This window comes from Limulus polyphemus, unplaced genomic scaffold (genome assembly GCF_000517525.1).
Source record: "Limulus polyphemus unplaced genomic scaffold, Limulus_polyphemus-2.1.2 Scaffold5235, whole genome shotgun sequence".
NCBI classification, from domain to species: Eukaryota; Metazoa; Arthropoda; class Merostomata; order Xiphosura; family Limulidae; genus Limulus; species Limulus polyphemus.
In genome coordinates this window covers 43,167-54,925 of record NW_013670845.1, presented here as the reverse complement: position 1 = coordinate 54,925, position 11,759 = coordinate 43,167, and the positions used below count along the sequence as shown (strand labels likewise).

At 32.5% G+C, this 11,759-nt stretch overlaps 1 protein-coding gene across 1 annotated transcript in view; it reads left to right on the top strand.

The window, feature by feature from the left end:
• The window catches only part of LOC106472306 (gastrula zinc finger protein XlCGF46.1-like), a 22,822-nt gene extending 14,723 nt beyond the window's left edge, over positions 1-8,099 (top strand). Inside the window, exon 2 of the mRNA XM_013932941.2 lies at positions 6,568-8,099. Coding sequence (XP_013788395.1) covers positions 6,568-7,731 — 1,164 coding nt within the window. The 3' untranslated portion in view covers positions 7,732-8,099. The remainder of the gene's footprint in view (positions 1-6,567) is intronic.
• The last annotated feature ends 3,660 nt before the right edge of the window (positions 8,100-11,759 follow it).

The window sequence follows — 11,759 nt, the reverse complement described above, 5'->3', positions numbered from 1 at the left end:
CATTAGTTCTCACCCTGTTCTCATTTAATATTCAACAACAACTGACCTATTTTTTTTCTGTCTTTCATTAGTATTCATTAGTTTTTCTGGATACCAGGCCATGTCAGTATTTGTGGGAACGAGCTTGCTGACACTGCAGGTAATCCATCTGTTCTGGTGTGCCATCACAGCCGTGCCTATTCTGTATATGGACTATGGGCCTGTATTGAAGGCTCAGCTTCTTGCCAGTTGGCAATCAACTTAATAACATCATAACAAGCTTTTCCAGATCAAACCTTCTGTTGTGCTTTGGCCATCTTGTTTCCATAAGGATCAGAAGGAGGAAGTTGTCCTGCTGGGCTACACATTGGTCACAGTTTTTTAACTTTCCATTTTCTTTTATCTGGAACTGATCCACCACTGTGTGGCCTTTGTGACACTCAAGTCACAATCGCCCACGTTTTACTATTGTGCCATCATTACAACCATGAGTAGCATCACCATTTAGACGCACGTTTTCTCAGGGTTTAACCCTGACATTGAATGGTTTCATTGGCAATGATGACACTGTCCAACTTGATGGTATTTTAAAATTTTTATGAGGTATTGGTCTTTTTAACTCTATTTGGTGCCCCCCAGTGGCACAGCAGTTTGTCTGCAGATTTACAACGCTAGAAACCGGGTTTCGATACCCTTGGTGGGCAGAGCACAGATAGCCCTTTGTGTAGCTTTGTGCTTAACTTCAAACAAAACTCTATTTGAGTATTTTATCTGATTTTTTTTTACATTGTTTATTTTTTACATGTTATAGAATTTTACTTTTTTTACTCTTTTTATCAATTGTTTGGCACAGATAGCCATTTTGCTTTGCACCAATAAATACCAACAACCAACTAAACAACCATCCATTTTATTTTTTTCAGATATTAATAACATATGGACCTAAACCTCCAATTTTTTAAAAAATTAAAAACTGTTACTTTATGTTATATAAGCAAGCACAAATCTTGGAGAGGAATCTAGGGAACCAGATCCCTCTTTTATTTCTGGAATTAATAACTGTATTCTTTAATGTTGTATAAGCAGGCAAGGATCTGTGGGAGGGATCCTAGGACGCTAAACCGGATTCACCCATTATTTTTCTTCTTCTTCAGAAATGAATGGAAATACAAACAGATGTCATTACACATATTATTATAGTCATACATAAATGGGAAAAAAAAGAAAATTGCATTCCTGTACTGTATTTTAGTGTACATAGCACTGTACATCAAAGAAAAGGTAATATGCGTGGGAAAGTATTTTAGTGAACAGTAAAAAATATAATAATAAGTACAGTATTTATTATTTCTTGAAAAGCCATAGACCAGACTGAAAAGGAAAGAGAAAAAAATTACATTTGTTGGACACTACTGTATTTTACTGAACTGTACAATGTATTTTACATCAAACAGAAAAGACATAAACATGATTAAAACATTTTATTGTGAAATCTGTCCATTTTCCTAAAATTAGTCAGAAAGTGGGTGCTGCTGAAAAAGGAATTGCCTGACCTGGAGTTTTGACTGTAGTATCAAAGAGAATCATTAGATGTCAAGTGTTTTTATTTGATTGGGCTATTAGTTACCACAACAAATTTTTGAGGTTTTTTGAAATTAGCACACCTGAAGTCTAAGCAATTCATTTAAGGCCTCAGCCAATACTGATTATTTATAATCTATACAATATAATTTTCAATTAAATGTTATCATGGTAAATCCTCTTTTTCCAAAACATATTTACCTCCCCTCACACTACAGCTATTACTCGACTGCCAGCATTTTCTTACTTTCCCCATCTAAGCATTAGTCTGAATTTTTCTCATTTGCTTCAGTCTTTTATTCCCCGCTTATATGCCCTTGGCGATATCTCTTACATAACACTCTCCACCTATGTCAATGCACCTTCTATCCTGGTACTGTATATAAGCACCTCATTCAAACAATATTATCAATTACTCTCAACAAAATGTTCACTAACAGGTTTCCTTGTACTATGATGATCATCGAAGATACGTTGAGCATTTTTAGTATTACTTTGTTAATTTTCATAACAAAAATAATAATAATTAATTTGCCAAGCTGATATATGGCATGAATACCCGGATTATTATTTCTGACACAGAGGCAAATCAGGTATTTCCTATCCCACCTCTAATATCTAGCATCGTTCAACAGTTGAGGGGAGGGGGTCACTCTCAGTTGAGTCTGTCAATGATATTATTCGTAGCAAGATGGAGACATATATTCAGTTCCTCCAGGGGGCTATGAGGCTGCAATTGAGGGTGATCCTGAATATTTTGGAGTGAATTTAGATTTGCCTTCCTTTATTTTATTGGCTTCTCAGGAGGCCACTTTTGAATCAGCTGCCTCAAAGCATTGGTAAAAAGGATGCCTGTTTTCAAAGTTTTTAAAAATATTTATTACTTGTGCTGTCGTACCTCTTACATTTTTCACTTATTTTATGTTACAAGAGTTGCAGGTGTTCCAAACAATACTAACTTTGACAGAAACAAATCTTTGAAGTCTTGAAACATTGTCAGTATCTAGAAAAAGCCAAAGCAAGAGGATTTCCCATGAGAAAATGTAATTGAAAATTATATTGTTGTATTAGCTTAGAAATAATTAGGTATTGGCTGATGCCTTAAATGATTTGTGTAGACTGCAGCTGTGCTGATTTCAGAAAACCTCAATAGCAATTTATGGCAATTAATAGCCCAATCAAATGAAAACACTTGACTTCTAATGTTTCTTTTTGATACTACAGTTGAACCTCCTACAATCGGCAAACGTTTATCGGCACCACCCATTTTCCGGCTAATTTCAGAAAAATGGACAGATATTAATTTTACAGTAAAATGTTTTAACTATGCTTATGTTATTTCTGTTCAATGTAAAATACTGTGTACAGTACAATATAGTACAGTAGTGTCCAACAAATGTTTTTTTTTCTCTTTCATTTTCAAATTTGTCTGCAGCTTTTCAAGAAATAAAAGTAAATGCTGTACTTATTATTTTATTTTTTACTGTACAATAAAATACTCTCCCATGCATTTTTTTTTATGTAGAATACACTGTACAATACTAATACTAATGTTATATGACTGAATATTCTTTGCCAATTTGTAAAAAGCATACACACCATAACAAGTGTAGGCTTAAAAAGTAACTTGATTAGAAATTGTTGTGTCTGAAGGCAGGATTACCTCTGGCTTTTTATATATTTTTTCCACTTGATAAAATGTTTTGATATACAAATTTTTAAGTCTAATTTATGTGTTAATTCTAACTATATTTCAACAGTTTTAATTCAAAAATATTTTAGAATCAGTATTTGTCATTTTCTGGCATTTACTTGTAATTCATGAAGTAAAAATCTTATTTTCATTTGTGCATAGCTGCAAGGAGTTTTGCCTGTAAACAAAGACCCACTTGTCAATCTTTTCTATTTTTTATTCATCCCAAACAATAAATATTTTTGCTAATAATCAATCACCTTTTGACAGTATATTATATGTTTCTTCATTTTCAAATGTTTCCCTTTGTTTTTTTTATACAGGCCTTGATTAAAAGTTATGGTGCCATGTCAAGTGGATTGATCATTTACTAAGGAAACACAGCTTTAAAAACAGCTATAAAGAAAGTTTAAATGTGATTTGACAGAGCAAGAATTAGTTATACTTGTCATAGTATTAGGCCTGTTAAAATTTTACTAATATTATAAACTCTTTTAATTCTTAAATCTGTGAGGGACTAGATAAAGAATGTAGTGTTAAATAATATATTAGGCCTAATACTAATGTCTTATGGTTTATATTTAATTATGATCGTGCTTTGTCAGCTTGGCAAAGGCATTCATACCATAACAATTGTTGATAGAGCAATAATTAACTCATGTAATAGCAAACTAACATTTTTTTAATATAGATTTTGTAAACATTTCCTTCAATGCCATTCATTTTTGTGAATTGTGAAAGTATTACTGTTTAATTATATCTGTTTGAAAACTACAAACATTTTCTTTAGTTTAAAGTTGTAAAGTAACTTAAGGTAAGCTTATACAGTTTAAAAATGGGTTGAATGAATAACAAAGAAAACTATTATAAGTTTAACAAAGTAGCAAATGTCCAGTGTTTGAAGAAGGTTTTGCCATTATCAAGTACAAGTAGTTTACCTAGACATATATGTATACAGCATAAAACAAGTCACATTCTGGAATTGTTTTATGGTTATCCTATTCAGATACTGTACATAAATGAATTGTGTCAGTGGCTACTTAATTATTGCTACTTGCAATTGTGATATGTTTTAAATAAAACATTATCACCCTTATCGGTACTAGAAAATGTTAGATAAAAATTTATTTTTTGCAAAGTGCACAGAAAAAACTGTGTAAATGAATAAAAGAAGATTAGTATATTAGAATTATGCAGTTATGGAAAAAGATAGAAAAGCTTCTCATGCCCATTTTTGTTTTTTATGCTTGCTTTTAGGAAGTGGGAGTTGTAAGGGACTTGTACCAATTATACCAAATTTTTTTAAGTTTTTGTTCATTATAAAGTTCATGAGATATTGCTCTTTTTTGTTTGGACAAATTATCTATAGACAGACATATACCTTTGTCAAATACTACTGTATTAATTCATGTCTCTCTTTTTCTTTTTTTTAATATATATATATATATAAAGTCACAGTCTTATGAATGTGAAATAATGAATCTGAGGAATATGCCCATGATATAATTAGGGTATCAAGAGAGGCTGGGATCTCTGCAGTTGATATGCATATCTAATCATTACTTAATTGAAGAATTAGGGTGCAAGAATAACCATTAATGCATCTTAATTTTTCAACTGGTTTCCTTGTTTATGTATCATTATTTAGATGAATCCCACTGATCAAATGGAAGTTTCATTGATAGAAAATATTATTTGTTAACATGTATACTATCTTCTCCAGGCTTTGAGCATCGGTAAGACCATCTTGTATGGACAGGGTACTCTTTAGGTGTCTTGGGGAGCCCAGAAGTTTATTCCATAAAACTGACATGTGCCTTAGTCATGTGTACATTCTCCACAATGATCCTTATTTCTCTTCAGATGCTACTGAAAGTGGTTTTACCTCTTCATATTTTTAAGCCATCTAAAGTGTTTTTCATGGGATTAATGTCAAACATGGTTGGACTGTTCCCATGTGCCTCTTTCACTTGCTTGAACACTGGGCTGTCCTAGTGTGTCTTCTATATCATATTCTTAAATAGACCCTTACAAAGTTTTCTTGATTCATACATGGCCAAGACCTTCTAACATTATAATGCCCAGATTTATTCATTCTACCTTGAGGGCAAAATTGTACCACTGAGTTAAACAAAAATGTATAGAAAATAACTTGTTGACATTCTTCCACACATTATGAAAAAACCTTGGAGATGATATTTATTCAAAAAGAAAGTGTTATTTTAATTTTTACAAAAAGAAATTTCTAATTTTGATTTAAGGTTAATTTCAGCATTCTCCAAAGAAAAGCACTAATGCTGGTGAATTGTTTGATTTTTTTTTCATAATAGCCCCCCCCCCCAATCACACAGGAGAAAAGTCATAACGGTACTGAACATAACACTCTGATTTGATCTTATAATTTAAATTTAAAAAATGTAATTTTATAAACTTTTAGCCAATCATTATTTCTCAATATTAAATTTCATAGTGTGATGTAATATTTTCAACTGCTTGGAAGACAGAGCTATCTTGTCATGAAGTGGTGGAAAAAATTAACTACTAATTCATACAAATACTAGGTATAGAGATTTTTAAAAAATTATTTGCTGAAACTACTTAGTCTATAGAAAGTTCTTCTTCTAAAGTTTCAAAGTATTTCATCAAGTATTTGTTGTTTTGCACTCCATTAAAACAAACCACACAACAAGTGCATCAACTTGATGTTCAGTGGGTGAAAAAAAAACTCCAAAATGAATCTTCTTTTGTTGGAGGGGGATACTGAAAAGTTTGGGCCTTAAGTAACTAAAGTAATTAATTTTTTGACTTCCCTATAAATCTTTGGTGAAATGAATATTAGCTAGTAGCCCCCTCCCCATAAAAAAAAAAGTCATTTTTTGTGGAATGTTTTTCACCAGTTGAACTGTTTCTCAAAAAAATTACAAGATTTCCAATTGTGTCAAATGATCTACATTTTTCCGGTGTTTGTATAATATCCGTAACCATTAAAGAGTTTTATGTTAGTTGTACTTTGCTTTGGTGTTAATTCTAATTTTCAATGTACTTTCTGTTTAATGCGATGGTGCAAGTTAACAAGTTGAGATTTAATATATATTTTGACATTTTTGCTTCCTGTGGTTCTAATACAATAATTTGATATTTTATAGACATTTTTTAAGTCTAACATAGAGAAATGCTCGAGAATAAACAAACAAATTGAGTATATAGTATTTTGTTTATTAGTTTCTTGTTGCAATTTTATGAAACTTATAAAATAAACATTTATTTTTCTTGCTGTCAGTTTATTAACATAAATTTTTCTTTCTATTCTGCAGGGAAACTGCGAAAATGAACTGATAGTTGGAAGAATGATAGAAGATTATTCACTGATTGTTGATGGTACAGATTCAGATCAACCAGGTTATATTGCCATGAAACCTCACAGTATGGGAGAAGTTGTGCTAGATTCAAAAAATGAACAAGTGATTATGGAAGAAACTGTTGGGGATGAAATGATTGTAGAGCAGAGCATTGAAGTAGGTGGTGATGGGGACAATTCTCATGGTGAGATCATTTTGGTACCCAACAGCATGATAAAACAAGAGGATATAATTGAGGGAGGTGAGGTGGTAGTAGGTTCTTCAGTAGGTAATGAAATTATCATTGAAGATCACCTTGGAAGCAGTCGATACATGATGCCAGATGGCTTTGGAGTTAGTCTAGATGGAACAGGTTTTGATGATTCTAGACTGGTTATAGATACAGAGAATATTAAAATGGAGGAAACACCTACTGTAGGTTACGACTGTGGTGAATGTGGTGCAATGATGAAGAGTCGAGCTGCTCTGAAAAAACATATAAAAGGTTACCATTCCAAGGGGAAAACACCTAAAGCCAAGAGATCTAAAAATATTGATGTGGACAGCTCACCAAACAGCCAAATATATAGTTGTCCGTCTTGCTCATACTCCTCTCAGCGACGTGATAAGTTGGATAAACATATGCAGAAACATGTTTTACAAGAAGGCTACCATCCATGTGGCAAGAAACGACATAAACCTGAGACACCTCCATTACGATACAAGCACAATGCAGAGGAATACAAATGCTCTCTTTGTCCTTATACTTGCACTGTGTATAAAGCTCTCAGGAAACATCAGAAAGTGCATAACTCTGGAAATAAGTACTTCACAATTAAAGTCAGCTGCAAAATTTGTGGTAAAGACCGTCCCACAGAAGCAGACTTGGAGAAACACATGAAGAAACACCGAAATGATAAACATTTTTTGTGTGACATCTGTAATTTTGCTAGCATCCAGCTAAAAAAGATTATTCAACATCGTAGAATGCACACTGGTGAGAAACCCCACTTGTGTCCTCACTGCACATACCGATCAGCACGTAGAGACAATCTGCGATCACATGTTCGAAGAATGCACAAAAGAGAAAATGTTTACATAGATACTTTTAACCCAGCAGATGAACCACCTAAGGAATAATTCCTGAAAATACCATACATAAGTTTTAGCAACTGAAATGCAGGGGTATAAAAGAAAAGTTTGGATCTAAAAAATAACCCCAGTGTGATTATAAATTGAATTTAGTTATTTGTTTTTCTTTCTGTTAATTTTTAATTTGTTTAAGTCATATGTTACATAAATGTTTGTTGTATTTTGACCACAAGGAAATTAATGTTGTATATACATATATATAGTTGTGTAATCATATTAGTTGGTAATTCTTTGTTATTAAGTATGCTGTATACATAATTCATCTACCTTTCATCTTTATGCAAAGCACGTCTAAACTTTTTAGTCTTGTACTTTTTATTCCAAAAGATGTCAGAATAAATTTCTTGCCACTTTTATTTTGTATGAAATTGATTTAAAATACCAACCAAAAGATAAAAGCTGATTTGGGTAGTTCTTGTTTTAATAATCTATTTCATTGATAAGCCAATGCTTATAAAATTTAAATTACTAAGCTTGTGCTTGTTTTTGTTACCATAATAAACATCTCTAACTGTATTTTCTACAACAACAACAAATATATATATATATATTGATTCACAGTAATGTGAGTGAGTTACCTTAAGCTTCAAGAATATTTTAGTAAATTCCTATTATTAAACTCAAAGATTAATTCATTGGTTAAAAGGTTGTAGTGTGAAACATGCGAGTAATTTTACTTTGAAGTAAAGTAATACAACTTTTTTGGAAATAATTACAGATTTGAACTTTTTGAATTTGATTTTTCATGCACATACAATGTAATGATATTTATTTTAACTGTAGCCTTAGTACTAGTTTGCACTGCACATCCAACTATTAATGCATTGAGGTTTTGTGTCATTTACTTACAGCCCTCAGATTCAAATTTTATTGGTGATATATAGTTTTGTACTGACTTTTTTATTATCAGAAATAAGGAAGGAAAAAACATTTTGGTATGTAATTTATCCAAAACTATATTATTGAAAATAAGTATACTACTGGAATTCCCAATAATCTGTTAGAAAGTACAAAACAAATAATTAGTTGTAGCTTGTAAATAGTTATGCAGGTAGTTTTCACTTGTGTGAAACATGATAAGCCTAAGGTTACAGCATGTGAAAGTTGTGTATAACACATTAAGAAAACAAAAAAAAGTTACCAATAAAGCTCATTTATGAGTAGCATGTCCAAATTTGATAACCTTTTTTTTCCCTTCTAATTTATGACAGAATTGTTAAGAGAGAGAAAAATTTCTTGTTTGATTTATAAAATAACTGTTATGTTGGCATATCCAATATTACTATAGCTAAGAAACGAATACTGTTCTCTAATAATTTACTAGAAACTCTGTATTTAAACAGTGAAATTGGAGTAAAATGATAATAAAATTAACTTTCCAAGACACAGCTGGTATACTCGACACTCGATTCGCAATCTGCGGGTCTAAGGTTCGAATCCCATCACCCAACATGCTCGAACTTTCAAACTTAGAAGCGTTATAATGTAACTGTCAATCTCACATTTCGTTGGTAAAGAGTAACCCAAGAATTTTTGTTGGGTGTCGCTGACTAGCTGCTTTTTCTAGTCTATCACTTCTAAATTAGGGACGGCTAGCGCTGATAGTTTTCGAGTAGTTTTGTACGAAATTCAACAAATAAAGATGCAGATCAGATTTACATGATTAATTACAAACAAGCGAGAATGTTTACAATTTTCTGGACGTACTAAGTTTCTCCGTCAAACATGCTAAGTTAGTTTGCATGTAAACGATTTGCAGGGGGGGGGGGCGCACGCGTAGAGTTGGAAATTCGTCTCCGTAACTTAGATGCCAATGTAAAAAAAAAACCTAAAACAAGCTGTACCTCCAATTAAGTTATTAGTAGCCATTAGTATTGATTGAAAACCTGTCTTAAAAGTTATTTCCTAAGAAATATATGATAATTTTTTCATAATATTTGCTATGATGGATTCATATGAAATGTGTATTGTGTGTGTGTGTGCTTATTCTTTTTGAAAGCAACCAGCATAAAATTGCAGTATTTTACTTACCTAACAAAAGTTATTTTCACTTGTTTTGACCAAACATTATTTGCTTTCTATTAGTTTTTATTTTAAATGATAGTTTACAGTCAAACAGTGAACTTTTCCAGCATTCATTATTGATACAACACCTAATTACTGTTGTAACGTATTCTGTCATTGAGCTGGTAAAATATGGCCAATTCCAGGCTACGTGACAATAACAGATCAGTTTATTTATTTCTTAACGTTTATTACAGGCTACTATAAATTGTACAAATAACATTTTCATTCTCAAAGAAAATTACTCGATTGATAACAAACCTGTCTAACTTACTGATTATCTTTGTTCAAACAACTACTCGGTTTCACCCACTGAATTTATATAAAAGTACTGTCTGTTGTATGTCCATGTAACTACTTCGCAGGGTGTGGATGGATCTTCACCTAAGTTGGTGTGAAGGCTTGTTTGGTCCATGCGGGGGTACATACACATTTTCAATGTTGCGGTTTTTGTGGGCGTTTTTTACCACATCTTGCCCTTTGTAAATGGATCTTCAGCAAATTTGGTATGGAGGTTCATTGAGTCCATGTGGAGATGCATAAAAAAATTTTAGTTTTGCAGTTTTATGGGCTTTTTTTTTTCCAATTACATATAAGTGAAGCACCTTTTCATGTGCTAAGATAACCTCTCATTAATCATGAATTTACATACCTTCCGTCCAGGGGACGGGTACTCAAGCTAGTTCTCAATAACTTCTTAGTGAATAAATCATTGACGATTGGCACTCTACTAACTCATTTTATTTATAGCTGTCCTATCCTTGTTTCTAGATATTTCAGGAAGTCTCTCGATCATTACATCGTCATTATTAGCAGCCCCTCTAACTAACATCTAAATTAGAACAATGAAATATAGCTTACAACAACAGAAAAAGTCCTAGAATCAGCAGAAACCTGTTTCATTCTTTTATTTAAACAGACCTTGAAAATGAATTGTATTCTCTCCTCATGTCAATTACTTAGCAGCAATTGCGCAGTGCAAACATTGAGTAGCATATTAACGAGTTTTCATTTCAAATTAAAATAATATTTTTTAGCCGCGGCATAGCGGCTCATGAGATCGCTCGAGTTTTTCAAGCATAATTTTTTAGTTCATAGCTCCGTTATATCTTCATCGATTTGAGATCTAATTACAGTTTTGGACTCAGGAGGTCAAATTCTTTCGATTGATGTATTTGACCAGGCCCAAGGTCTCATAGATTAATTTACTCTAATCCTTCCTAAAATAATTTCAATTTGAGGGTAGGCTTGTTTGTATTGCTGGCGCACACAAATATAGTCAATAAAAAGGAAAACAAGAGGAAATCCTCAATGGCCGCGGCATTTTAAATTCTTTTAGGCAGAATTAGGGTAAATTAATATATGAAACCTTGTTTCCGTTTTTATTAGCTATATTTTTGTACGCCAGTAATACCAAACGTGGGACATGCGTATACCAGATTCGATTTTTTACTCATCAGGATCTCTACCAGCCTACCCTCAAATTGAAGTTCTTTTAGGCAGGAATATTATAAATTAATTTATAAGACCTTGGGTTTGTTCAAACACATCAATCGAAAGGGTTTGACCTCCGAGTCCAAAAGTGTAATTAGATTTCAAATCGGTCAAGATATGATGGAGCTATTAACTAAAAGTTTGTACTTGGAAAAGATGAAAATAAACTCGGAGCCGTTCTCTGAGCTGCCCATTCACGGCTAAAAAGGTCTCATAGATTACTTACTCTAATCCTGCCTAAAAGAATTTCAAGTGCCACTGCTACGGAAGATTCGCTCTTGTTTTATCTATTATCACCAAGTATAAAAGGCTTATTTCTTTTATCATTGTCGAGAAAGCTTTCACGCTCCTTTTTTTCTTAAACTTCAACAATATATACACCTGGAAAAAAGTTAAGCACCCCCCGTGTTTTTTTCAAGTGATTCAGATTCGACGTTCTTGTGACTGATTTTAAATTA